Here is a 27,991-nt window from a genome sequence, read left to right as displayed (position 1 = left end):
CACTAGTTCAGCACTATCGGGCAGAGCGAGATAGTGTTGTAACAAGCTACAAAATGACAAATTGTCATTTTGGCGATGTTGTGATGCAAATTGACAAATTGTCATTTTGGCGTTGTTGTGATGCAGATTGACAAATTGTCATTTTGGCGTTGTTATGGTTTATAGTGAAAGCTTTAGTACTTCAGAAAGTCGTGTATTTTGTAGACATAGTTTTGCATATTTCAAACGCGAAAAGAAATAAAAATTTAATAATTTGTTAGTCCAGCATTCGGCAATAGTATGTGTGTATATGTGTATGTGTAAAACTAATCGAGTGAGTGTAGTGTGTGAGTGAGATACGGGGATAGAGATCTACAACTATATAATTTTAAAAATTTTCTCAAGATTTCAACGCACACTAAACAGTGAAGCATTATACACCTACTTATTTCATATCCTGCAACACAATCTCGCTATGCTCGATAGTGGAGCTAACTATCGAGCAGTACCATTTATTGTATAAGCACTACCACTCTCACCACCACCCGCAAACAACCCCTCTATTCCCTTCCCTCTATTCCTCTATTCCTTCTATTATTTACTTTGATGTATTTTTAAGTTTAGGAAAATTTTTTATTTTTTCTGGCCAATTAATAATCTTTTTTTCCGAGATCATTTGATAAGGGGGGTGGGGAGAATAATCCCACAGGAGTGTAAGATATCCGATTTCATTTCTCACACCTCTTCCCACGCCTTTTACTACATCTTTTTCCCACACTTGTTCCCCCCCCCCCCCTTGGTGAGAGGGAAAAAAAATACAGTTATTACTAAAGACCAGCAGTTATTGTCTCAACTTGACTTACTGCTTTCTCTCTTTTCTTTTTTTCCTGTCATTACCGCTGCCTTGCTGGTTCTTTTTTTTTTTATTTTTAGGAATTTTCTTTTTCGCTCTTTGCTTTTTTATAGCCATTCAATTTAACCTTGTAAGAATAATAGGCATTGTTCATTCGCTAAGAAAATAGCTTATAGTGAAGGTGTGAGAGAAATAGAAATTGTAGGAACAAGTGATAGACAAGTGAGAGCAAGTATATAGACAAGTGACAACTTATTCGGTTCCCATACCCATATCGTGCTCAACCCAAATCTCAACACCGTTATCTCTTGCTTTATCGCACTTAAAACCAAAAGGGAACCTCCCCCCCATAAGAGCCCATAAGAAGAGAGGACCACATATTTTTTTCACATAAAATATAGCCTATTCTTTTCACATAAAACATAGCCTATTCTTTTCACATAAAATATAGCCTATTCTTTTTCTTTTTTAAGTCCCATAACCAAGCTACACAATGCTATATAATAGGTTGACCCTATTGCTCACCACAATCCTATCGCTTTTCATAACCAAGATCGAGGCAAGAAGAAAACTATCGGCAACGTCGCTAGTAACATGTATGGAAAATTCCCAGATTTCCCCAACATATTTCAACGTCACCTTCAACCCAGATGATAATTCTTTGAGATACGCATTATCTTTAACTACTGAGATCAGTGGAAATGTTATAGCCCACGTACAAGTTTATGCTTATGGGTTTCTTGTTATTGAAAAAGATGTTGATATGTGCGGTATTGGCTGGAAACAGTTTTGTCCACTTTATCCGGGAGCTTTGCAAGTTGACTCAGTTCAATACATTAGTAGTGAATATACCAGGCAAATTCCAGGAATCGCGTATCAAGTTCCCGATATAGATGCTGTTGTTAAAGTTGTAGTCAAGGATAAAGATACCGGTGTGCAAGTATCCTGTATCCAATCGAGTTTCACCAACGGGAAAACCATTAGTCAAACTGGTGTCAAATGGGCTACTGCTGTGGTTGCAGGGTTGGGTTTACTAATTGCAGCAATTTTGTCAACTTTTGGTAACTCATATGCTGCTTCACACATCTCAGCAAACGCAGTTTCGCTTTTCCTTTATTTCCAAAGCGTTGTTCTTGTTTCGATGCAAGCAGTGGAAAGAGTTCCTCCTATTGCTAGTGCCTGGTCAGAGAATTTGGCTTGGTCAATGGGGTTGATTGAAATTAAATTTATGCAAAAGATTTTTAGATGGTACATCCAACTGACTGGTGGTTCTCCAACAACTTATTTCTTGGGTGTTACCAAGCAAATCTTGGTTCAAAAAAGGAAAAGAAGTTTGGAATATGTTGAAGGGTTGGGTAAAAGAGCATTGGATTTTGGTTTAAGATCAAATACAAATTTAATTGTCTTGAGGGGTATTAAAAGAATTGGCTTTAATTCACATATCGAACCAACCTCGATTGTTGCAACTGGTTATACTTGGACAATGTTAATCGGGTACTTACTTGTTGGTATTCTAATCTTTTCCAAATCAATAGCGTTTTTGTTAACAAGATCCAAAAAGATGAATCCAAGAATTTTTACAATCTTTAGAGCTGGTTTTCATAATGTTGTTAAGGGGTCATTGTTGAGGTATATTTACATTGCATCGACTCAGTTGATTTTGTTTTCATTATGGGAATTCACTCAAGTTGACTCAGCAGCAGTGGTTGTTTTATCAGTTTTATTCCTCATTTTGTTAATTGCGGTTTTGGGATGGTCATTCTTTAATGTAATAAGAGTTGGTATTCAATCAACCAGAGACTATAAAAATCCTGCCGCAAAATTGTATGGAGACAGCAAAGTTTTAGAAAAATGGGGTTTTTGCTATACAATGTTTCACGCAGACAAATATTGGTTTGGAACTGTATTGCTAGGATACAATGTTTTCAAAGTAGTATTTATTGCATTTTGTCAAGGTGGAGCTGGCAAAGTTTCTGTTTGGCCAGTTTTTATTGCTGATTTATTTTATACCATATTCCTCATTTGGAAAGCACCATATTTGAACAATCTAACAAATGTCATCAATTACATGATCAGTGTTGTTTCCACCATCAACTCATTCCTCTTTTTATTTTTTTCAGATATATTTGGTCAAAAAGCTCCCGTAGCTTCAATTATGGGATGGATTTTCTTTATTTTGAATGCCGCTTTTTCATTAATCCTTTTAATTATGATTGTTGTACTAATGTTATTCTCAATATTTACAAAAAACCCAGATGCTAGATTTGCACCTACTAAAGATGACAGATTTTCATTCCAAAGGAAATTTTCAATACGGAACAAAAACAAGAATCAAATGTATGAAGAGAAAAGTGGTCCTGTCCATTCCAGTATGGGCGCTGGTGCTGAGGAATTGGCAGCTTTAAGTATGGCAGCACAAGACCACTCACAGGATTGGGAAGCTCAAATGTATAAATTGAATGAACTATCTCAGGACAATTCAGATATTCCCGCTCCTTTACAAGAGGGCTATGTTGTCTCACCAAATAGAAATGACAACAATAAGGAAATTATGGATTCTTCTTCGTTATCTTCATCGACTGAAAAGAGTGCTTGTGAGCCAAAAAGGAAGCAATCATTAGGCACGAAATGGAAAAATGTAATAGCGAATAGGTTAACAATGGGAGAAAAAAATCAACAGAAGGACAGTGGACAAGAACATGATGGAAAAAACACTAGAATGAGCGATACTTTAGTAGATACTGGTTACAAAGATGAGGACTTTGAGGATGATAAGGGAGAAGCCACTAATTTAAGAAATGCAACAAGTAATGCTAATAACAATGACAGTAATCCATATCTAAGACCAACACATTTCAATCGAGGAGAAGAAGAAAATCCCGGGTATGCCAACATGACTAATCAAATACACAAAAGAAATGAAAGCTTCATTTCTGAATTATCTGGTAAGAATCCTACTAATACTAAGGATTTTCTTTAGAAAAAAAAAAAATTGAATTGAAAACACCAACAAAAAATAAGTGCCGAATGGACATAGACGTTCAAGTTATCCTTTAGTTTTTTTTCTTCCTTTGTCTTTTTCATTACTTTCCAGTTTTACACTGTTAAGGAAAGAAAGGGGATGTTGCCTAATTATTTATAGACAATCATCGTATCAATATTGTATAGATATTATATTTAGTTTTGATTTTTAGTAACTTTTTTTTTTTTTTTTTTTTTTTTTTGAGGGGAAGGGGAAGGTGAGATGAGATAGTGTTTGGAAATCTCAGTGCCACTTCATTCCACTTTTCAGTAAGGGTCTGGTTTTGCCTACTATGGCGTGCGGGAAAAAAGTGCGTATTTTATATCAAAATTCACCTTATTTTTCTTTTTAGGTTGTTTGAAAAATTTGTGTCCAAAAAGTTCCCAAAAAGAAGATACCCGTAAGTCCGATCTTTTATACCCTTTCTGTGCCATAAATTTGAAATCTGAAAATCGGTAAAATCGGCAGTCTTTTTTGTCCCTCTTTTGTTCCTTTTTTTCCTTTGCTTGAACACATTGCTGTTTGGGTTAAACTTACCTCTTTGGGAACTAAATTTAAACTTTTATAAGGTAAAACTTTATAAGATTTACAGACTTATTTTTACAATACATTTTATCTTGTTTTTTCCAAGTGATCAATCCAAACACTAAGCTAAAAGCTAAAGTCACGTGAATGATTATTTTTGACCTTACACACCAACCATCCGAAGTTTTTGGTATGGATGAAATGTTTTAATAATCAGCCCTTACACTCTATTCTGGAATATATTCACATACCTCGGCCCTGTTTTCGTAAATTTGAAATACAAAGGACAGCGTATATCCCCAGTGTTTCATCTGAACTCCCCAAAGTTGAATACCCTCACACAACGTTCCATTAAGCGTCTCCAGTGTTGTAGTACCGTTTTTTTTTTTAAATATTCCAGAGTGAAACGCACAATTTTTAAACTATTGCCGAATGAGTGCGTACTCGTGGTTTTCCAAAACTGGGATATTTCACATCTCAAGTGTGCTATCGTGAGTAGTCCATCCCCAGTGTTGCAGTGTGGGGTTTTTTTTTTTTTTTTTTTTTTTTTTTTTTGATATGCCAGTTACTAGGATGTGGTACCACCATACTAATCAGTTAATTCCCAAGATTCAATGTAATGCTTTTTTGCAGCCAGAAATTATATATATATATATATTTTTTTTTTTTTGCAACTTTATTTTTCCTCACTTTGAATTGAGATTACCAGCACCGCCCAGCGCCCAGCGCCCCTTCTTGAGGCAGATATCTCTAAAACCAGACAACAAAGTTTGTTTCTACAAATAAAAAGAAAAAGGGTACTAACTCATTCCGTCTATTACTCTACTAAATCATCTTGATCAAGTTTATCCCATTGGGACTCGATTTTCTCAAATACTCCATTCACAACACTATGATTACCAGAAGCAAACCAGATGTTATACTTTTGATCTTCTGATAGAGCACTAGATACATTAAACTTTTCCATCTGCACCATCTCTTCTTCATCATACTCTTTTTCTTTATCGTCTGCCCTGTTGTAGCTTTTCAACAATTCATTAAAATCAATCGGGGCTATCAATTTATTCAAGAGATCTGCCAGATATGCAACGGCTTTGCTAATCAAGTGTAAATCGGCTTCATCGTATGAATACATCTCATTCACATCGATTTTTGTTGCCCAAGAGTCTCGGTACATGTCGCTTGTTTCAGATGTACTAAACCTCAAATCCAAAGGTGTTGAGGTTGTCAAGTATGGGATAGTTTGTATTATCCCTGGATTAAAGATATTGTGTAGCTTGTTTTCGAACCACTGTGTTGTTGAATCTTCAGCTATCAAGGGGGAAATTGGCCTTGATAAGTGAGAATCACAGGTGAATTGAAAATCCTGAATCATGAAATTTGAATTCTCGTCGTTATTATGGAAAAACTGCTGGAATATCTCATGTTTTGTTTCGAGAGGGAGCAAACATTCATATAATGCTCCAACAAATGTATAGGGCATGTAAAAGGAAACTTTGCGTCTAGCATATTTCTTTCTTCGAGCCATTTTATAACACACCAAATTACTGCTTTCCCAATTGAGTGATTCTTGGGGATTGCCGCCACTAAGCAATTTTTGGTAATGGTTGTATTTCTTTTTCCCGATATACTCTACCCATTTGCCATTTGTTAATTTCTCCAACATTATATCGAATTTCTTGCGGAGCAAATTATTCACTTTTTTAGATTTTGTCATTACAAATCCAAAAATTCCAAAAAAGTCCGAATCGTCGTCATCTGTACTAGTAGACAAATGAGCCTCATTATTATTGTTATTTTTATTTGTGGTTACCTCGTCATTTTTCAAATTAGTGTTTGTAGTAGTTGTAGCTGTAGCTGTAGCTGTAGCTGCAGCTGAAGCTGGGTTTCTGGTTAATAACTTCTCCCCCAACTTGGGTTTTAACATACAAAATGGTTTATCCCAGTCCACGTGACCGCTTGAATCTGTTCTAATAACTTTTTGGTAGTCTACTTTTCCGTGGTTACAATGTGATATAGTTATGAAATGCATCGATACTGGCTTTATATAACCGGAGATTTTGTATTGTCGAATGATCTTGAACCCTGTGAATGGTACCAAAGAATTGGGATTTGGATTGCATATCTTATGCTGATTGAAAAACCACCTGGACCAAACCTTTTCAGTAAATAGAAGGAATACTATAATTAGGTTAAGAAAGTATTTCATTTCTTAATTGAGTCTAGTCCTTCTTACTGGTTAATACAAAGTGCTAATATATACAAACTCATTTTTTTTTCCTTCTCTTTTAATTGTTTTTGGGGGGGTTGAAAAAACTCAAGAAAAAAAAAAAAAAAAAAAAAAAAAAGTGAAAATTTTCGATTACATAATTTATTACTTAAATTTTGAGATGAGAGATGAGGTGGAAAATATTAGCTTAACCCTCTTTTACTATTACAATCAACCTAGAAGAACCCATCTTGTCTAGGAACTGGGTCAAGTCACACACACGGGTTTGATAGATGGACCAACAGCAGTCCAACAAGGCTCATAGGGGAGCCACTAAAAAGACAGGTGCAAAGAAAAAGCTACACCAAAATGGGAACAATGCTAAGGCTTTTGCTGTATCTGCTCCAAGAAAGTTAGAGCGAATGGCGAGACGGTCTCATGATGTCAATGAGAGGAAACTACATGTGCCTATGGTCGACCGTACTCCAGAAGATGATCCGCCGCCAGTTATAGTTGCAGTTGTTGGCCCTCCGGGGACCGGCAAATCCACATTGATAAAGTCGCTCATTAGGAGATTGACAAAGACAACATTAACAGAAATCAAAGGTCCTATCACCGTTGTGAGTGGGAAAAGGAGAAGGTTGACGTTTATTGAAGTCAACAATGATCTAAATTCAATGATCGATATGGCAAAAGTAGCGGATTTGGTATTGATGTTGATTGATGGAAATTACGGATTGGAGATGGAGACGATGGAGTTTTTGAATATTGCTCAACATCACGGTATGCCCAGAGTCCTTGGAGTTGCTACACATTTGGATCTCTTTAAATCTCAGTCTACCTTAAGAACATCCAAGAAAAGGTTGAAACATAGGTTTTGGACAGAAGTTTACCAAGGAGCAAAATTGTTTTATCTTTCTGGTGTTATTAATGGCCGTTACCCAGATCGAGAAATTTTGAACTTGAGTCGATTTATATCGGTTATGAAGTTTAGACCTTTGAAATGGAGAAATGAGCATCCTTATTTACTCGGTGATCGTATAACAGACTTGACTCATCCTCAGTTAATTGCTGAGAATCCTCGCTGTGATCGAAAAGTGGCAGTCTACGGATATTTGCATGGAACCCCTTTACCTTCAACAGATGCACATATACATATAGCTGGTGTTGGAGACTATACGGTATCTGCAGTAGAAAAACTACCTGATCCATGTCCAACGCCATACTTTGAACAAAAAATAGAGGAATTGGAAAGGGAGCGAATCAAGGCGGCCGCAGAACTGGGTGAACCTTTGGCCAAGACAACTAGGAGAAGAAAGAGATTGGAGGACAAACAAAAGATTATTTATGCGCCAATGTCGGACGTTGGTGGGGTATTGGTGGATAAAGACGCTGTATATATCGACATCGGTAACAAAGAAAGTTTCAATGCCGCAACCAATGCTGAAGATGAATTTAAGGGGGAAGGTGAGACAATGGTTACCAATTTACAAAGTGTAGTCAAAACAATGAGTGAAAGATTTGAGGAAGGACCTGGTTTGCAGTTATTTTCAAATTCAAATGCTTTGAAGACTCTTAATGGCAATGAGGAAGGAGAGGAAGAAGAGGAAGAAGAGGAAGGTCTTTTGTCTGGCGATGAAGAAGAGGTTATTGTTAGCACCGGTAGAAAGACTTTGAGAAATGCTCGGGTTTACGGGAAATCGATTGCTGAAGATGATGAATTTGATGACATGGAATTTAGCGATGAAGAGGAGGAAGACGTATCTGATGGTGAAAATGGAGAATCATCATCACGATTAGTTGAAATTGATTTTGATGAAAATGATAGTAAAAATCAGAAAGAATTTGAGTATGTCGAGGACTCTGCCCTTTCGTCCGATGATGATGATAATGATGACGAAGATCGGAGTATATCATATAAGGCAACTGCAGCTAAACTAAGAGGGTCCTCTCAAAAATGGAATATCAACAAATTGATTTATATGACAAATATAGATCCAGCAGATGCACTTAGAAGATGGAGAGGTGAATCGTTGAATGAAGAGGTAGAAGAAGATATTGAGCAAGACGATGAAGATTTTTTCAAAAAGAAAGACACCAAAGACACAAGCGCCGATTTGGACAATCTAAAACCCACTTTCCCGCTGCTTCAGGAGTTGAAGAAAAGGTTTAATGAAAATGAGGATAGTGACGAGGAATATGAAAATGGGTATGAGGTACTTAAGAAAAGATTATTTTCAGCACCTAAGTTGAATAATAATAATAATAACGATGATGATAATGATGATGATGATGAGGGCAATACAAAGAATGTAGGAGAAGATGAGGACAATGACGAGGAGATATATGGAGATTTTGAAGACTTGGAGGAGGAGAACCAAGGCGACAACTCTAAAGAAGAGGATTTGGAAAGTGGAAATAAATTGAATGAAGATGAGGATGATTTTGCTGATTTTGAAGCAGAGGAGAATCGAGAAAATAACGAGACAGAAGAAGAAGAAGAAGAAGAAGAAGACATGACCCTTGAAGAAAGACGTAGATTGAACGCCGAGAAGAAGGCACAATTCAAAACACAATTTGAAGAAGAGGAAGACCGAGAGTTTGGTGCTGATGATCCTGAAGGAGATACAGAAGCCGAAACCTGGTACGAATTTCAAAAAAACAAAATGGCAAAGCAATTGGAGATAAATAAAGCGCAATACGAAGAAATGGATGAACAGCAACGTATCAAGATAGAGGGCTACAAAGCGGGGTCATATGTCAAGATTGTCTTTGACTCCTTGCCTTGTGAGTTTGTGGAAACGTTTGCACCTGAGTACCCACTCGTACTTGGTGGATTGTTAGCAACCGAATCTAGATTTGGAATAATGAATACGAGAATTAGGAGACACAGGTGGTACAAAAAGATATTAAAGTCACAAGACCCTTTGATATTGTCGTTGGGATGGCGTAGATTCCAAACCTTACCAATATATACCACATCGGATTCGCGAGCAAGGAATAGAATGTTGAAGTATACCCCAGAACATGCTTATTGTTTTGCGTCGTTTTATGGCCCTCTTGTTGCGCCCAACACCACTTTTGTGGGATTTAATATGGTTGATAATGAGTCCACCACAGGGGCCTTTAGAGTAGCAGCTACCGGTATTGTTGAAGACATAAACTCGTCTGTTGAAATTGTTAAAAAGTTAAAGTTGGTTGGCTATCCTTACAAAATATACAGGAATACAGCATTTGTCAAGGATATGTTTTCAAATGCGTTGGAGGTGGCTAAGTTTGAGGGAGCTCAGATAAGAACAGTTAGTGGGATCAGAGGTGAAATTAAACGTGCATTATCGAAGCCAGATGGGTGCTTTAGAGCAACTTTTGAGGATAAGGTATTAATGTCAGATACGATATTTTTGAAAACATGGTACCCTATAAAGATTAAGAAGTTCTACAACCCAGTGACGTCCTTATTATTGAGCCGCCATTCCGATTGGAAAGGTATGAGATTAACCGGACAAGTTCGAGCAGAGAATAATATCTTGACTCCTTTACAAGACGATTCTCAGTATAAAAAGATTGAAAGAGTCGAAAGGAGATTCAACCCTCTTAGAGTTCCAAAATCAATCAAAAGTGAATTGCCATTCAAGTCACAAATTCACGAGATGAAACCACAAAAGAAACAAACTTATATGAGTAAAAGAGCAGTTGTATTAGGAGGTGAAGAGAAGAAAGCTAGAGACTTGATGCAAAAGATTTCAACGATCAGGAAGGAAAAGGATACCAAGAGGAAAGCCAAAAAGGTGGAAAAATTCAAGGACAAATTGAAAAAGATTGCCAAAATAGAAGAATTTAGAAAAGAGAAGGAAAGTGAACGTAAGAAGGACTATTTTGCAAAAGAAGGTAAAAAGAGAAAGCTAAACTCTGGTGGAGATGGAGCGAATAAGAAGAGAAGGTAAATAAAACAAAGAACTGACTCAAGTTATTATAGAGAATCATTTAACAATACGTGAAAACAAGACATTTCCTCTTCTCTTCTCTCTCTCTCTCTCTCTCTCTCTCTCTTCCCCCCTGGGACTAAAAAACGAGTCTACAAGTAGAATTCAACCTCTTATACCAATCACGTAATGCAAATTAAATTTGAAAAATAAAAAAATAGAAAGGAACAAAACAATTTACGAACGTATACATAAAAATAATTAAAGTGTGATAGCAAAAAAAAAACGCAATTTTTCTTTTTTTTTTGATAAACAAAGCAAATCCTCCCTCACCTTCCCCTTGAGCTTCCCCTTGGGCTTTCCCTTGGGCTTCCCATTTGTTGAATATTTTACAAAATTTCTTCCTTGAACAAACCTCCTTTGTTTCCATTCTTATCCGAAATAAGATCCTCATCTTCATCTTCGTCATCAAAATCACCATAATCATCGGAATCCTTAGTAGCCGTGGCGGGTTTATTCTCTTTTTTCACTGAATCCTTTGATACCGGTGTGTTGGAAGTAGTAGGCTGCTTAGTCTTGGTTTCTGGCTTCTTCACTGCTGTTGTAGTGGTGGCAGCCTTCTCTGTTTTCTTGTCCGAGCTTTTTGCTTCCTCCTTCTTTGTTGCTGATGTTGTTCCAGTGGCTGCAGGTTTAGTAGAGGTAGATTTATTCCAAGTAGGTTTTGCTGTATGATGAGCTGGTTGCGAGGCTTTTGTTTGGTCTTTGAAGAAATTGCTAAACCTTTTGGAAAAGGGAACTGATTTCTTGGTTGGGGACTCTGGCGCATTCGACGCCACTGATCTCTTTTGAGGTGACAAATTAGCATTTGCACCGCTAGTGGTGGCAGTAGAAGATGCTGCAACAGGTTTGACTCCCTTCTTTTTATTCTCATCCTTGACTTCTGCAGTTATCGGAACAGTTTTTATTTCTTTTCCTTCTACAACGTCTCTCGTAACTGGCTTGGAAGAAGTAGACTTTTCTTTTGCAACTTTGGTCTCAGAGCCTTCTTTTTCATCCGCTTTGGGTGTCGCTGTTGATGTGGCTGCTTTAGACTTTGAGGATTCAGTGACTGGGGAAGTAACCTTGGGCTTTGTTTCCTCCTCCGAAAATAAAGAGCTCGTGTCTCTTATCTTGTCCTCGTTGATTTCACGCTTTAAATGTGGAGGTAACTCTTGGTTAATTTTGTGTTCATCTCTAACTTTGTTGTCGAGAGCTGCTATTATTGTTTTTTTCTTTGCTGCCTTCTCCTCTGTTTTCTCCTTCTTTTCTTTTTCCAACTCTTCAATCTTAGAATCCAAGTCCTTGTGCTCCTTCTCTGTATTAAGTTTGGTTTCATCATGCTTATTCTTGAGATCAGAAAGTTCCTTATCTGTAGTTTCGTGCTTAGTAGTTGCCTCCTCGAGATCAGTAGTGTACTTTTCAATGTCCTTTTCGGTTTTTTCGATTTTTGACTTCAACTCCTCGAGTTTGGAATCATATTCTTTCTTTTGATTCTCGGCAGCCTCTACTTCCTTAACTAATGCATCTCTTTCACCGGTGACTTCTTTTAATTTAGCATTCTCTTCCTCCAACTCATCCAAAGTAGGCTTCAAAATCTCATCCTTTTCTTCTTGCAACCCCTTCAACTCTTTATTTCTCTCTTCCTTTTTGGCCGATTCTTCCTCATCAATACCATCCTGATTCTCCTTCTTCTCGGCAAGAAGTTGCTTCTTCTCTTCAGCATGTTTCTTTTCCAATTCCTCATACTCTTTTTGTTTTGCTTCAACTTCTTTATTTCTTGATTGTTCATGAGCTGTTAATTTCTCAGCTTCAGCTTTTTTCAAATTTTCATTCTCTAACACTCTTTGTTCTTTTGCTTTTGCAATATCCTCCTTTTCTTTGATTTTGGCTGCATGTTCATCTTGCTTAGCCTTTTGATGTGCAGCCTTCAATTCCAACTTTCTTTGCTTCTTTTCAGCTTCGATTTGTCTTTTTGAGTCAGCTTTGGTTTCAATATCATTAAGTACGGGCTTGACATAAGTAGCTGCCAACTTGTCTAACTCAGCAATGGTGATTGTTAAACCACCACCCAAGTTGATAACACCGGATTGTCTGTTTTTCAGTCTTTCATCGCTCTTTTGCTGGGCAATTGCCAATGCATTGGCATACAATTGAGCTTGCTGCTTGAAAGATTCGGGAGTATTGGCATTCATAGAGCTCAAACGTTCATTTGCTCTTGCTGCTGCTGCTGCCAACAAACTCGGGGTGACAATCTCTTTGGCGGTTTTCATAGTGCTTGATCTAGTTTGGGTAGCATAATCAGGAACTTGAATAGGCTGTGTTAAAGCAGCATCAGCACTTTCTGCGGCCAAATCTTCTTCCGATTGATCTAAAAACTCCGTGGGCTTTTGTTTCTTCAAGCCCGATCTGTAATCCAAATCTGGGTTGAATCTTGAATTTAAAGATTTTGAGGAATTCTTGGTTGCTAGTTTGTTAATCTTATCGATATTTAATGGCGATGCTGTTTGTTTCGATTGGATTCCGCTCCTTTTAACATCTCTTATAGGATCGATTCTTGAGGACATTGTACCTGCCGATCTTGCTTCCGCGGCTTTATAGATGGAGGCCAGGTCTAAGGCTGATGGAATTCCTACGCGTACTATGGTGTAAGACGAATCATTAGCCGTATGTTGACTACTACTACTCAAAGAGTGCCCTCTTGAGCTTGATGCGGTGGCTGCGTCCTGAGCATCGGGCGCGTGGTGCTGCCTCTTCCAAGAATTGATTTCTTGCTTTTTAGCTGCTAAAGCTGCATTTTGAGCTTCTGGAGCAATTGAACGCTCATATGATGGCTTGACAGTCAAGTCCGAGGAAGCTGCTAATAACGCAGCAGTATCTGACGCATTGCTGTTAACACCTACAATTGCTCCACTAGGTGATTGGAAAATGCCCTGTCTTAATCTTTGATGGTATAGGGCCTCCTTTGACAATGGTCTGCCAGCAGTTTGGTAAGCCGGATGAGACATGACTTGGATAAAAGAAGACTCAAGTCAGAAAGAAACAAAGGGAAAAAAAAAATAAAAAAGATCAAATGTCAAGTTATCCAAACCTTATCCTTCTTGGCTTTTCTTTATACACACTCAAATTGAATGATCTTCTTTATACACACTCAAATTGTATAATCTTCTTTATACACACTCAAATTGTATAATCTTCTTTAGTGTCAAAAAAAGAAAAGGAAATATATTTGTAGGTTCTTGATGGGGAAAGAAGAAAATGAGCTTTAATGACCTAAATTTCAAAGAATTTAAATGAGCGTTTATATTTCTATAAAAATGAAATAATAGTGATTAGTTTAAAATGTCGATTTTTTTTAAAGAAGGAAGCACAAAAAAGAAAAAAGAAAATAAGAAGAAGAAGAAGAATTGGGGAGAATTGCCCTTCTGATAAGCGGATTTAGCTTGCTTGGAAAGTGTGTGTTGTGCGAGAGAGCAGAGAACTATGAACAGATGATATATAACAGATTTGATGGGTAGAAAATATTGTATAGTTCCGTGCACTCTGCCATGAAACTATAGAAGGTAGACGAAGGGGGTATAGTGGTGGCTTCAACTACAAAAACCAACTGTAGCAACTTATCAAAATTACACTTGTAAAAATTCTACAATTAGCTTTTCATAAACCAACTTTGCTGAATTGCGACTAAAATTCTCTCCCTTATTGGTTCTCTGAATGACAAGTTCATGAATAGTTAGTTAGTTTGGGGGAGGGGGGGGAGAAGAAGAAAAAAAATATGACATATGGTAGCAATAAATAGCAAACTTAAAGAGCAACTTTGGTTCAATACAATTGACATATGTTTTTCGAAATGTGGTCCATTTAACAATACTACACAGGTATTTCGGAGTAGGATTTATTAAGTGGCATGAGAAACCCTCATATAGACAGAAGAAAGAAAAAGAAATTTGAAAATAAGATGCGTGTGTATAGAAGCAAGTACTCTTTCTTTTCCCCTACACTTTAATATCATTGATAAACCAAAGGTCGAAGCGTCATTTTTGACTCGAGCCCCAAAAATCACTCCTTTGACAATCAACCAGTGTATAATTTTAATTTGTCTCTAGTGGTAAGTTATATAGAATAATTTCAACTCCTGTTCAAGGCCAGATGAAGTTAAATCATTTACAACGACAAAGTTAATTTCGTCGATCCTAACATGGAACAAGGTACTGTATAATGTGTAGCTTTTTGTGTGCGGTTAGCGTTTATTTTCCATTTAACCATTTTGGGATATAATTTTACAAATTAGGTAAAAATTACATTTTTACAAAGTATAAGATTTTAGAAAGCGCATAATCCTTCAAATTAAACATTTTTTCTTCTTGTTTACTGTTCCCAATTTGAAGGGGGCAGGGTGTAAAGGATGTAATTGACGTCAAAATAGAGAAAAAGTCGAGATTGGTTTAGTGGAATGAGGGTTTGACTCGGTTAGATAGTAGATGACTTTTTGTCAAATGATCCTGGAGCCAGAAAAATGAATGGCTTTCCTCGTAAGAGTTTAAGGAAAGATAAGAAGGTAAACGCGTAGATAAGCAGGAAAAACTTCTCTAGGGTCAAATAACTCATTATTGACAAATCAAATTCTATTCATGTATTGAGTTAATTCCTGCAAACCCAATATCCCTGCTCATCATTGCCCCCCCCCCCCCCCCCCCCCCCCCCCCCTTCAACTCCAAGTAACAGTATTGACATAGGGAGTCTGGCACCACCGCCAATTCATTCTTTTTCTTTTGTTAAACAAATCTCTGCAACTCGTAACTTTTCTGAAAATGGCTGGCTAAATGGATCAACAATCTTTTTTTTTTTTTTTTCCTTTCAAACTTTCCATCATTTTTTCACCAAATCACTTGATAAAAACCATCATCACGCACTAATCTTATTTCAGGAAAGGAGGTGGTGCAACAAACTTTGAGAGTTCAATTAAAGTTGTGGCAATTATATAAGATTCGATAATATATGGAAATGGCTCGACTATCAGAAACACCAACTAATCAAGCAAATCCAGCTCATCCACCAGCTGATCCCGCTCGAACAGCACAGGAGAGACAACGGGACGAGTTAAGACGACAAAGAGAAGCAATTCGACGTCAATATCAAGAGAGGCGGAGGCAACAACAACAACAACAACAACAACAGCAGCAGCAGCAGCAGCAGCAGCAACCACTAGGTACCGGTAGGAATGTCTCGCCTCAACAAGTGCAGCGACGAGGTGGTATAGAAGAATCTCTAATACCTTCGGGCCGGCCATCTCCTGCTGAGAGATCAGGACAGTCTCCGAGATTTGTGTCCTCAGCCACTGCAATAAGAAGAGTTGACGAAGTTAATTTGCGAGCTGGTCTTGTAGCTGAATCCACCTCTGCAACAGAGGTAAGAAGACAGGCTACATCTAGATCTCCACCACAACCGCCGCAACCCTTTACATCAACAACTAGACCATCGCAACCCGCGACAAGCTCAAGAGCAACTGGACCTTCTCCTCCTCCTCCTCCTCCTCCTACTACTACTACTACTGCTGCTGCTGGTAGTGGTGGGACAACAGGTCGCAAGACTCTTCCGGGTGTTAGCTCCATTACCACAGCTAGAGCAGAATCAAGAAGCCGACCAGAGGAAAGACCATCTGCTTTATCATCATTAAGCCGGCACGCACAACCAACAACGACTTCAACCTCCAGTCTTCGCCAACAACAAGCGCAAGCACGTAAACGAACTGCACCAAGAGTCAAAAAAAGGTATAGACCTGGGACACTAGCTCTTCGGGAAATACGACAATACCAAAAATCGACCGATCTATTACTTCGGAAATTACCCTTTGCAAGATTAGTTAAAGAGATTTCCTTGGAATATGTGGGACCGAGTTATGGATTGAGATGGCAGCTGAATGCCATATTAGCCTTACAAGAGGCTGCCGAAGGGTATTTAATACATCTATTGGAAGACACTAATCTTTGTGCTATTCATGCTAAACGAGTTACAATTATGCAGAAAGATATACAGCTAGCCAGGAGATTGAGAGGACAGAATTGGCTATAAACGAGGGTAGAGAGGGAGGTTGTGTATAAAGAGAGACAAGAAACCAAACAGGTAAAACTTTTACTGAGAAGCTCAGAAAAAGAGAGGTAAGATAATAGGTTAGGTTTCTTATTTGTAATAATATATTCTCATGTAACATTAATAAACCATCAACAAAAACAAAAACAAAAAATAAGAAAATATTCTTCGTGTATTTTTGTGGTGATACCAATGATTTACTCGTTTGGGAAATCTAGGTACTTGCTTGTTCACAAATTACCATAGTACTTACCATATTATTGATTATTGTTCTTTCCTTTATCATGAACCTTCCCCCCTCCCTCCTCTCATTGAGATTTAAAAGTTGAGGGCTTCGCTCAGGTTAGGAGGACGGAGGATGGAGAGAGAGAGAGAGAGGGGGGGATCCAGACTGATCTTTTTTTGTCTCACCAGCTTTCATCGGTTGTGAATTGTTTTTACTTTTTCGCTCTCACGGTAAATGGTTGAAAAAAACACCCAATTCTTCCCCCCTCTTCACAAATCATTCAAGAGAGTAGAGATTTGAATGATTTGTAAAGGCTATCCTTGTTTATTGTAATTGACTCAGTTTTGTAATCACTGGTATCTTGATAGTATGAATTGAATCGTTCGATTTATCTAGTATCTCATCTCTCATTTTTCATCACTTATCTCCCCGTCGCTCATTTAAACGCCATGTGCTTTAAGGGGCGTGTTGTAATTAGGGAAAAAAAATTAGAAGAGGATATATCCTATCAAACACTGGCACGCTATACTCATATATTGAAAGGTCATTCAATGCACCCAACGTAATTACAACTAACGCAAGTATGTCTAAAAAAGTTTTGTCCCTTTCTATGTTAGGTACTAGATCAAAAGCGCTCCCGTGACTTTCGTATGATGGGTGTTGACATGGACACAATTCACATGTTGACTAATGTAATTTAGTCTGTCGACCTATATACAACACAACACAACACAGCACAACACAACACAACACGACACAACACAACACAACAAAACAAAACACAATACTATACATAAAAAAGGATGCAACATATATATTATTATACACTATATATCATAATATGTATATATGTATATTAGATAGTACAGTTACACCGTCTAATATTAGACAAGTCAATTTCGTGCTATATTGCAAGTTACGATTAAATTTTCTTTGCCTAATAGGCGCTCACTTGACATTAGAATCAGGTGAAACACACCTTTTATAACAAACCCGGTCCCACTTTCTTGATCAGACATTTCGTAAGGCAATAAGGTCAAAAAAAGACAGCAAAAAGAAACAAAAAAAAAAGAAGACAAAAACAATTATTGTGTTGAGATAACCCACTTGAATATAATTGAATTTTCTGAGAGAGCTTAATTTTGGACATATTCCCCCTTCTCTTCCCTTAGTCTAATTTTAAGTTACCATATTTGGGCTCGGTAATAGTAGGAGGGTCGTTTATCCTTTCTTTTTCGATTTTCCTTTTTGTAAAAAATACAAGTTACAGGATTTTCATTAGAGTTACATAAAATTAAACTTCTTTCACTACACATTGGGTACACACTTGATTAATTAGTTCTAAGAAACGTAAAAAATGTATATGTCCGTTTATATAAAAGACCTGTATGATCCCTAACGCACATCTCTCTCTCCCTCTTCCTCCTCTTTCCCCCCCCCCCCCCCCCCCCCCCCCCCCCTTCCCCCCCCCCCCCTCCTCCCTCCCCTCCTCTTTTCTTACCCATCTACCACCAACCTCTATATATGGCTCATATCGGTCTCATGTAGATACAAATCCAAATGACAAAGGTGAAGAAATGGCAATTACTACTACAAAAAAGAAAAAGAAATTGATCTACAAACAGGACTCGGATGGAGTATTCAGATTGAAAAAAATAGACGATAATTCTGATAATGTATCTACAACAAGTACTGAATTATTGGAACAGAAGACAAAAGTCGACGACTATCTAAATGAGTTGATGGACTGTTCCTATACAATTGTTGAAAAGGACCCTCTGCCGCCTGAAATTGAAAAGGCTAAATCGGGAACAGCAGAAACAATCTCACTGACTAATATCAGTAAAAAGCCGAATGATAAAGATCAAACTGAAGTGAAACAAAAAACAAAAAAAATCAAACCAACAGTACATAACACATCTTCGAAAAACTTGATATCTTCATCAACACAGTCACCTTCAGCAACAACAACAACAACAACCCCAACGACAACGACAACTGAAACAAAGTCTCCAGATAAAAAGGATAAAGAGGCTGAAACAACACCAAAACCTATAAAAAAAAAATCAAAGTTTTTAACGTTTATGACCCATCTCAAAGACGCCGGGCAGGAGGCTACGAGGTTTCATCCACTGAGCTTTCTAGTAGGTGTAATATCTACTGCAATCGCAATTACTTACAAAAAGCAACTAACATCACTTATAGTTGGGTTGGTTGTGATATGTCTTGTTCTTGGAGTAATACTAGGTATAATAATTCTGGCAGCGCTACATTTTGATTGGATGAAGCAAAAGGACATTAAATTTGTTGATCAAATATTAACATTCTTACAAACAAAACTTAATATCGCAAAATTCGAAAGTTCTGTTGCTGGTGAGGACACGGAGATAACTAAAAGTTATAGTGCTGCCGGAACAGATGTAAGCAACAAGCACGCAGAAGAAGAAGAAGAACAAGAAGAACAAGTAGCTAAAGAGGATGAAAAGCATACCGAGGTTACTGGCGCTACCAAGCACGAGTTACCTCAACCTAAACGCAGGCTGTCAACTATCAGAGTGACTCCTTATAGATACGAACGGCCCTTTTCAGCCCCATATACAACCAAAATCGCACACAAACAGGAACGTTTTGGCAATGTCCCTAAATTGTTTACACGGCCCAGCACCTCTTCTTCTTCTTCTTCGCATTCGCATTCGCATTCGCATGATGTGCGTGATGTGCCTGCATTGAGGAGATTAAATACAGAACCAACGCAAATGCTGCAGCAGCAGATGCGAGTTAATAGCAAACAGCGACTGCCGAAGACTGCTTCAAGTGAAGGTTTTCCGAAACGGTATAAAAACGGTCCAGTAGATTCAGGTGGATCGGGGGCAGAATCGGGATTGGGATTGGGATCAGCTCCTAATATTGCTGCTGCTGTTGCTTCTCTAAAACAATTGCCTATATTACCTGCACAGTCAGAGGAACTACCTTTGATAAATGAAGTAAAATTGGTCGATTCACTCACCCACTTAGATGGATACGAAAGTGACGGTGCAACCACAGTTACAAGACAAGAGTCCATCTTGGGAACAAGAGCGAATTATAAAAAGTTTGTAGCCAATGTAGGTCGCTAATAAAAGAAGGAGAGGGACGCAATACTGTGGGTTAGATTCCTCTATGAAATAATCCACGCTAGCAACTTGATTCCTCCATTTCTTCATTTTCATTTCTCAAGTTTCAATTTTTCATTTTTCATTTTTCATTTTTCATTTTTTTTTTTCTTTCTTTCTTTCCAAACGAAAAACATCATCAAGACTAAAATCATTTACACCAACCTACTCAGACCAAATATTTTATATACATCAAACCAAGTTTGCTAAAAACATGCCCTTGTACAAGGAAAACCATTTTTTAATAATATATCCAGGGTCGGATCATATGCTATTTTCGTTTGGGATAAAGGACTCGTTATCACCTCCACAATTTAGGATTCCATCAATTGTTTATCAAAACTCCACTACCAAGGAATATTTGTCGTCTTCAGCAGATAATTGCCTCCCAATTCAGCCCATTCAAGACTCAAAGATTACTGATCTCGATGCATTTAATGCTTTGCTACAAATTATTCTATCCAGTATCATAAAACAACATCCAGTAACCATCAATCAGATCCCGGTATTGATCATTGTCCCTAGTTTGACATGGTCTAAACGTCAAATAGAGTACATAACGAAATTTGTTTTTGAGAAATTAGAAATCACCGCATTTAATATTTTGGATTTAAGCCTCGCTTCCATTTTTGGTATTGGTGGTGGAACGGTAAACGCTACAGTTGTTCATGTTGGTGACAATAATATACAAGTAGCTCCAGTCATTGGGTACCAAACAATAAAGTACGCAGGAGTCTACATTAAAGGCGTGGGAGGAAAAGTTTTGGACGAGGAGATTAAAGAAAAGAGACCTGATTTGAGTGAAAGTCAGATAGATGACTTGAAGTATAGTGGGATTTTTGAATTTTTACAGGAAGGTGAGGAGAGCATTCAAGTTCAAAACGATACCAATGAAGATGAAGGCGAATTCGACGTGGCAAAGATTGTTGCAAATGATGATGGAAATGAAGATCCTGACGTGACCAGCAAAATTAGGAAAAATAAGGAGCTAGAGAAGAATTTTTTCATTGACTCCAATACGCAAGAAAGAGTTGTTGTAGGTAAAGAAAGATTTTTTACATCGTCAAAACTCATTGGTACTATCTCACTGGCTATATTTGACTCGCTTTTGAAAATCAATGACCTCGACAAGAGACAAGATTGTTATGACAATATCATTCTTGTTGGTTCCGTTTTCCAAATTCCAGGATTGAAACAAAAAATTATTGCAAAATTAATTACAGAGTATTTGGTAACAGAGCCACCAACTGAAACCAACGGAGTTTCTGACCCCATTGTAAATCCTGCTATAATCAAATATCAACAACTAAATGAGCCAAATCTAGACGATGGAGCAGGACTGACTTTGAGCCAAGTACCTAATAGTATAAGGCTAGCAAAACTACCAGATTATTTCCCTGAGTGGAAAAAGCCAAAAACTTTAGGAGGATCGTGGCAAGATTTGTATTTCCTAGGTGGAGAGATATATGCAAAGCAGATTTTCTCGGGAGGATCTCATCATCATAATAAGGAATTGTTTGTTGCAAGCGACATGTATGAAGAAAGGGGTCCTCAAAGTATTTGGGATGTAAGTATTTGAAGGTAGACGAAGAGATAACACCACGATAATGGAGAAGGGAGAAGGGGGAAGGGAGAAGGGGGAGGTAAATTGTATTATATCTGATAAAAAGAAACAAGGATAAAAATGGTCTCCTCTTTCCTTTTTTTTTTTTCTATTTTTTTTTTTACAGTAGATGTGCTTGACGTTGGTAGAACTCACTCACTTCAGAAGAGCTAGTAGCGTCCTCTATGCTTTTGTCGTCACGTACACGGATAAAACGAGGGAATCTCAAAGAGATCCCCTTCCCATATTCGGAATGAGCAGCTTTGTAAATAGGACTGAGCGACAAATCCGCAGTCAATACTTCAAATAACATACTTGGATCAAACCATACATCTGGTACCGCATTTGAATTCGCTTTATCGTAAACAAAATATTCCTTGGGTTTGGGGATCTCGGTGGGGTGTAGTTTCTGGTATAGATTTGTTAAATCCTCATCACTAAATCCTGTACCTATTTTGCATGTGGTTTCTAAGTCACCTGTGTCTTGGTTATAAGAAGCTAATAGAAAGCCACCATATGTTCCAGTTCTTTTCCCTCGGCCATTGTATGCTCCAATAACTACAAGGTCTAGTGAGTCACCAACCCCTTCAAGATAGTCCTTTTTTAATTTCAACCAATTTCGAGATCTCTTTGATGGTTCATAATACGATTCAGTACCTTCCAACATCTTCACCATCAAACCTTCGCAGGAGTCTTTAACACTTTGTTCCAAGAATTGCTGCAAGACCTCTAACGATGCAGAGTCCTTCGCTGTTGCAAATTGAAATTTGCCTTCAATTGGCTTCAAATGTTTGAACATAATCTCTCTTCTTTGTTGAAGAGACTTGGTTATCAATGAGTCATTGTTGTAGAGTAATAGATCAAATGCAAAAAGGCAAATATGCACTGTAATATCCTTTTCGTTGACATCTTTCCTTTTCCTAGTGGATAAAACTTGAAAAGGCAAAATTTTCTTATTGACTCTGTCCCATGCCACAGCTTCACAATCCAAAATCATTGAAGTGTGCTCTTGAGTCTTGCTAAACTCCTTAATGATTGATATTAAATCCGGATACCGTTGTGACATGTCTTCAGAGTTTCTCGAGTATACCCTAACTTCACCGTTAAACAAATGTATTTGAGCTCTTTCTCCATCGTATTTGTACTCACAAGTGAACTTCTCATCCTGAAATCTGTCCAAAACTTCACTCATTGATTTTGTCGGTTTTGCCAACATAGGCTTTAAGGGAATGCCTGGTGTCAATTGACAGTGTTCTAATAAATTGAAGATTCCGTACTTGTAAGCATTATTAATAATGATTTCGTAGTTTGGGATTCTTGAAAACGCTTCGCGGATAATATCCTCTGCCGCTGCTAGCTTGGACGCGTCTATCCTTCTCTTTTGTCCATCGTGCAATTTCCAATTTTCGTAATTAACAAAGGCCTGGGCCAATCCAATAAGCACCGTCTTTTCAGCTAAACCAATCCTCAATTTTCCTTCTAATGAGCGTACAAGAAACTTGGCTTCATTATGTTTCAATTCACAAGCAGTCAACATCTTGTTTATTAAACCGATTTTCTTCAGCAGGGAGTTTTTTCCTGTAGATTTTGCAATTTTGGTTAAATTGTCAAAAACCGTGTCGATATCTAAAGTTGCTGGTTTGAACATAGTTGGCTGGCCTGATCTGGATTTTTGTGCTACTAATCCCAAGTCTCCAACTTCCTTGTAGTCCTGTTTGATTTTTGCTGGCGTACGACCATAACATTCACTGATGGCTTTGATCAAGAGCGTTTCTCCTAGACCCAACTCCAAGTCGGGTTCATAGTCCGGTCCTAATCGATTAATTAATAAATAGATAATCTTGATCAATTTCGAAACATCATTTTGCTGCTGTAAAACCTCCAAAAAGTATTCAGAGATAAGTGCAGTTATTTTCAACCTTGAAGATTCCTGCTCGACTTTTTCAAACATATCAGTTAATGATGAATATGGGATTTTGGATCCCGATAAGGACTTGTCTGTTTTTGCATTTTGTTGTTGTTCTTCGCTCAATTTGATTAAAGTCTCTGCTTCAGATTTTGAATTTGAATCTTCTGAAGCTGAATCTTCCTTTAAATTACTTTCCTCCCCCTCTTCCTTTTCTTCTTCCTTTTCTTCTTCCTCTTCCTTTTCCTCTTCCTCTTCCTCTTCCTTCACCTCATCAAACTTTTCATTTTTTGGTCTCTTTGCACTGGACTCGGGTGATACAATCTTATCATTAGTTCTCTTCAATGGCTTGGTTGTGCTAGTACTAGTAGTATTATTATTAGCCTCTGAAAATGAGCGCCCAAAGAACCTCCCCAATGTTTGTTGTTGAGCCATATTCGACAAGCAAGGACTTGTTCTAACTCTTTTGAAATTTGATAATAACAAATAACCAGTCCTCTGTCTCAACGAGTACATACACCTCGTCGACTCTGGAAAAAAAAAGCGAAAAACAAATTATTAGAAAGAGTTGGCCTAAATAAAGAACCAAAACTAAACTTTTGATGGGTGAGTATTTCTATTGTGTATATATAAAGGTCAATCTTTCAAACAACTTGACGCGCCAACTTGACGCGCGCTAGTCGGCGCATCAAGTTGTTTCAGATATCATCCAAAAAAGACGTGCGCTCGAATTGAAGAAGCAAGTTTCAATTGCTAACGCTTTATGAGTTGAGAGATGGGCTTCACTCGTAATGGGCGTGCAAATAGAAAAGTGAAAAGTGCTCTTTCTTTTACATATTTATATATACATATCTATATGCTTATCCGTTACAAGTTTCACTATACTTTTCTATTTTGTCTCACTTTATCTTTAATCTTGTTCCTCAACCGAGTTTCATTTGAGAAATTTAATTCAATATGTTCCTCGGATGATCTACCGCGTAATGGACTAGATATATAGCTGTGTTGTTGTTGTTGTTGTTGTTGTTGATAATGATTATTTTGTGCACATTTTTTGCTATCCTCATAAAGCGATACGCTTGAACTATCCTTCGACTGTGGATCCAAATCCAAATTTGGATTATTCACATTCTTGTGTAGGTGATAGTCACTAAAAATGGGTAAGTTTGTATAGGATTTGGGATCCGACGTTAATAGGGACATTACATCGGACATTGATGACGAATTGGAAATGGCAGTTTCTTCACTAGAAACATCCATGTTTGATTTTCTTTCAGCTTTTCTTCTAAGACGTCTCCTATACTTCAACTCTTCAGTCTTGCGGTCTTCTTCCTCGTCTGAGGGGATGTATTTCACATCGTCACTTATTTTCAACGAGTTTTTCAACTCTAGCAAGTTGAAATCTGTAGGATACAATTCTGGTCCATAAGTATTTACCACTTCTGTGATTTCTTCACTCAATTCCTTTCTCATCTTTTTCAACTGCCGGATGGAAGAACCAGAACTTATTGATAAGTACAATGGTCTGATTGATTTGAGCAAGTCGACACCTTGCTCACCAATCAATAATGCACTGTAAGTTACCAACACACCGCACACATACAAAAAGACCCACAACCAAAATAATTTGAAAGACGACAAAATATCATGCGTAAAACAGTAATAAGTACCAACAGAAGCATAGAACGAATAAACAATTGGAGCAATACCCATGGCAACTAAGATTTTCCAAGTGGCAAGCACATCGTTAGCTTCGATTTTTACCTCTGAATTTGCCAATGCCTCCTTGGCCTTCTTTTTCGAAATAAACTTTGATGAGGCAAAAACTGGAGCAAACAATGTTGCTCCGGGGAGAGCCAAGGTAAATAAAAATACAAGCTTGAGCACACGAAGAATCAAGATGGGAATCAACTTAACTTTGTTTACTTCTTCTTGACAATCTTCAACATGGTGGTCCGGTAGATGCAAACTTTTCAAAAGCTCATTATACTTTAATACTTTTTTTTTCAATTCTTTAATTACTGGTTGGTCTTTATAATGTTGATATCCATTGACTAGCCTTCTGTTCATCTCAACTATAAGAGGCAACGGTAATTGCTGGGCAAAGTTTCCAGCATATAGTCTTCTAGCCGCTTGTATCAACATCAATGTCTCGTAGTCTTCACAGGTTACAGTGACTGCTTTCAACCCTGTACTAATCAAGTCCAATAGTTCCCTAACTGCTTCTTTACTAGTTTCATGATTTGAATATTTCTTGACTAAATCCTTCAGTATAACAATTGGATCTCCAAATTCAACAACTGCTCTTGATCTAAATTTATGAGCACTAAAGTAATTCATTCCGCACGGTACAATCGTGACGTTACAATTCGAGTATTTCTCCATAGCACCCAAAGCCATAACTGCAACACCTGCTTTTAATGGTAACAAGTCTGGACGATCATGTGAGCCACCCTCAGGAAATATCCCAAGGCAATTGTTGTGCAGTAAGTGGTCAAATACCATTTTGTAAACATTTTTTTGGTCAATTTTATCAGCTTTTTTATATGATGTACCAATAGTCAACAAGTGTTGTACTTTATCCGATTGTTTAAACTCCTTGCGTATGATTAGTTCAGTGTCAGATATAATCTCTGCAATTTCAGTGGCGCCTAAAGATTGTGGTAAAGCAATTAGCCCCCTCACCATACATTCCTCGGTGAACTTTGTTCCTTTACCTATAATGTGACAAGGATCCTTTGGATCAACAAAGATCTTACCCAACCCTTTAACTAAATTATCTTGTGGTCGCACAACGGGGATACTTAATTGGCATTTCGCCATTGATCCAACCATCTTCAACTTGTACGATTTTGCAGCAATCAAAAATGATATTCTCCTATTGGCTTCGCGTTTAACTTGATTCATTAGAATGATCGGGTCAACAAATTGATTATGATGAGGTGCCGCAACGAATATAACTGGACCTTCATGCGGAATCTTGAAAGCGCCTCGCGGTCGTATTTCCCTGAAGAAGCAATCAAACACAATCGATAATGCCCATAATAAGAAATCATAGCTAGCTAATCTGTACCATCCTGGCGGTTTATAAGAAAATTCAAATTGAGATCCCATCTATATGACCCCCCTCTCCCTGCCTTTCTATTTCTCTCTCTCAAAAAAGGGATCCTATCTTTTCAAGCAAAACGTAAAGACTGGAAAACCTAAAAAAAAAAAAAAAGAAAAAAAGAGAGAAAGATTTATACCTACTAGTTATATCGATGAATAGATAAAATTCTGGCTTTAGTTGAGGATCCTAGTAACTGAAAAAAATGCCAATAGAAATTGTGATAAAAAAAAAAAAAAAAATAATAAATAAATAAATAAATAAATAAATAAATAAATAAATAAAATTAAATTGAAAAAAGAAATTAAAATCAAATTAATTAAATAAAAAAGTGTTTCCTTTTCAACAATCACCTGAGCCCTGATCATAATGTAAAAGCCAAAGGAAAAAATAAAATAAATAATAACTTTGAATGAAAAAATGAACGAAGCGGGAATCGAACCCACGTCTTCTGCTTGGAAGGCAGAAATAATAACCACTATACGATTCGTCCTGTGCTTAACGAATGAGCTACAACTGGCTCTTCTATACTAATGCTAGCAACTTGGTGTTGTTAATAAATAAATAATAGTCTCGTGATTAACTCATAAGGACAAAGATAATCACATAATAATATCTAAAAATTTGTACCCTAATCTACTTGATAGCTTTTGTTTCTTGTTTAGGATCCCTCTTGTAGCAATATAAACATCTGTAACCGTGTGTAACAACTTTAAGCCAAAATGATACCAATATTACTTTTATTGGTATCAAAGTCCAAAAGATAATCAGATAAATATTTATTCTTTCTATATTCAATTACACACAAACGTGATTTAATTTATTAAAGTTCAACTCTTTTTTTTTTTTTTTCCTGTGAACAATGATAACTTAATATTGATAATAGAGAACTTGTTTTCCAGAAGGTGAAAAAAAGTAAGCTTTTGTGTTTTGCAACACAACAGATCTTGCGACCAAAGTACAAAAAATCCAACTTCTTGGAAATATAAACGTTCCACAGAAGTATATGAACAAACAAGAACAAACAAACCAATGTAAAATCATTATGGTGAAGATATTCATGGCGTTTTGGCAGCAAATTCAGGAGTAATTGTGAACTAAAAGTTTTGTTGATATATAGTACATCAACTGAAAATGAACAAGTAAACCTAGTTCAGTATCGAGCGAAGCGAGATAGTGGAGCAGTACTGTTAAGCAACACTGACTTACGGCCACTGACACTATCAAACCCGTGTGTCGGTGACCGCTAGTCAGTGTTGCTTAACAGTGTTGCTTAACAGTGTTGCTTAACAGTGTTGCTTAACAGTGTTGCTTAACAGTGTTGCTTAACAGTGTTGCTCCACTATCTCGCTTCGCTCGAT

The 27,991-nt window shown here is 37.4% G+C and overlaps 9 protein-coding genes across 9 annotated transcripts; 5 read left to right on the top strand and 4 right to left on the bottom strand. All coding sequences in view use genetic code 12, as the record gives it.

Annotated features, from left to right (window-relative positions):
• Positions 1–1,325: 1,325 nt before the first annotated feature.
• Positions 1,326–3,812, top strand: FLC1 (putative flavin adenine dinucleotide transporter; the record flags this gene model as incomplete). Its single annotated transcript, XM_049324548.1, has 1 exon — positions 1,326–3,812. One exon carries the CDS (start codon positions 1,326–1,328, stop codon positions 3,810–3,812), a length of 2,487 nt encoding a protein of 828 aa, XP_049179713.1.
• Positions 3,813–5,196: 1,384 nt separating this feature from the next.
• KGF56_003234 (uncharacterized protein) lies at positions 5,197–6,411 on the bottom strand (the record flags this gene model as incomplete). The annotated part of the gene is made up of 1 exon (XM_049324547.1): positions 5,197–6,411. The coding sequence occupies one exon, from the start codon at positions 6,409–6,411 to the stop codon at positions 5,197–5,199; it is 1,215 nt and encodes a 404-aa protein (XP_049179712.1).
• A 470-nt stretch (positions 6,412–6,881) lies between these two features.
• BMS1 (GTPase) lies at positions 6,882–10,532 on the top strand (the record flags this gene model as incomplete). Its single annotated transcript, XM_049324545.1, has 1 exon — positions 6,882–10,532. The coding sequence occupies one exon, from the start codon at positions 6,882–6,884 to the stop codon at positions 10,530–10,532; it is 3,651 nt and encodes a 1,216-aa protein (XP_049179711.1).
• Positions 10,533–10,900: 368 nt separating this feature from the next.
• On the bottom strand, positions 10,901–13,555 carry KGF56_003232 (uncharacterized protein; the record flags this gene model as incomplete). Its single annotated transcript, XM_049324544.1, has 1 exon — positions 10,901–13,555. One exon carries the CDS (start codon positions 13,553–13,555, stop codon positions 10,901–10,903), a length of 2,655 nt encoding a protein of 884 aa, XP_049179710.1.
• Positions 13,556–15,551: 1,996 nt separating this feature from the next.
• CSE4 (centromeric DNA-binding histone H3-like protein) lies at positions 15,552–16,619 on the top strand (the record flags this gene model as incomplete). Its single annotated transcript, XM_049324543.1, has 1 exon — positions 15,552–16,619. The coding sequence occupies one exon, from the start codon at positions 15,552–15,554 to the stop codon at positions 16,617–16,619; it is 1,068 nt and encodes a 355-aa protein (XP_049179709.1).
• Positions 16,620–18,440: 1,821 nt separating this feature from the next.
• Positions 18,441–19,979, top strand: KGF56_003230 (uncharacterized protein; the record flags this gene model as incomplete). Its single annotated transcript, XM_049324542.1, has 1 exon — positions 18,441–19,979. The coding sequence occupies one exon, from the start codon at positions 18,441–18,443 to the stop codon at positions 19,977–19,979; it is 1,539 nt and encodes a 512-aa protein (XP_049179708.1).
• A 250-nt stretch (positions 19,980–20,229) lies between these two features.
• On the top strand, positions 20,230–21,594 carry ARP9 (Arp9p; the record flags this gene model as incomplete). The annotated part of the gene is made up of 1 exon (XM_049324541.1): positions 20,230–21,594. One exon carries the CDS (start codon positions 20,230–20,232, stop codon positions 21,592–21,594), a length of 1,365 nt encoding a protein of 454 aa, XP_049179707.1.
• A 145-nt stretch (positions 21,595–21,739) lies between these two features.
• Positions 21,740–24,040, bottom strand: KGF56_003228 (DNA ligase (ATP); the record flags this gene model as incomplete). The annotated part of the gene is made up of 1 exon (XM_049324540.1): positions 21,740–24,040. One exon carries the CDS (start codon positions 24,038–24,040, stop codon positions 21,740–21,742), a length of 2,301 nt encoding a protein of 766 aa, XP_049179706.1.
• A 363-nt stretch (positions 24,041–24,403) lies between these two features.
• SCT1 (bifunctional glycerol-3-phosphate/glycerone-phosphate O-acyltransferase) lies at positions 24,404–26,638 on the bottom strand (the record flags this gene model as incomplete). The annotated part of the gene is made up of 1 exon (XM_049324539.1): positions 24,404–26,638. The coding sequence occupies one exon, from the start codon at positions 26,636–26,638 to the stop codon at positions 24,404–24,406; it is 2,235 nt and encodes a 744-aa protein (XP_049179705.1).
• Between the last annotated feature and the right edge of the window lie 1,353 nt (positions 26,639–27,991).

This window comes from Candida oxycetoniae, assembly GCF_023343755.2.
Source record: "Candida oxycetoniae strain CBS 10844 chromosome Unknown scaffold29, whole genome shotgun sequence".
In the NCBI taxonomy this organism is placed as follows: Eukaryota; Fungi; Ascomycota; class Pichiomycetes; order Serinales; family Debaryomycetaceae; genus Lodderomyces; species Lodderomyces oxycetoniae.
Note: the sequence above shows the minus strand (reverse complement) of the source record. Positions and strands in the feature narration are given on the sequence as shown.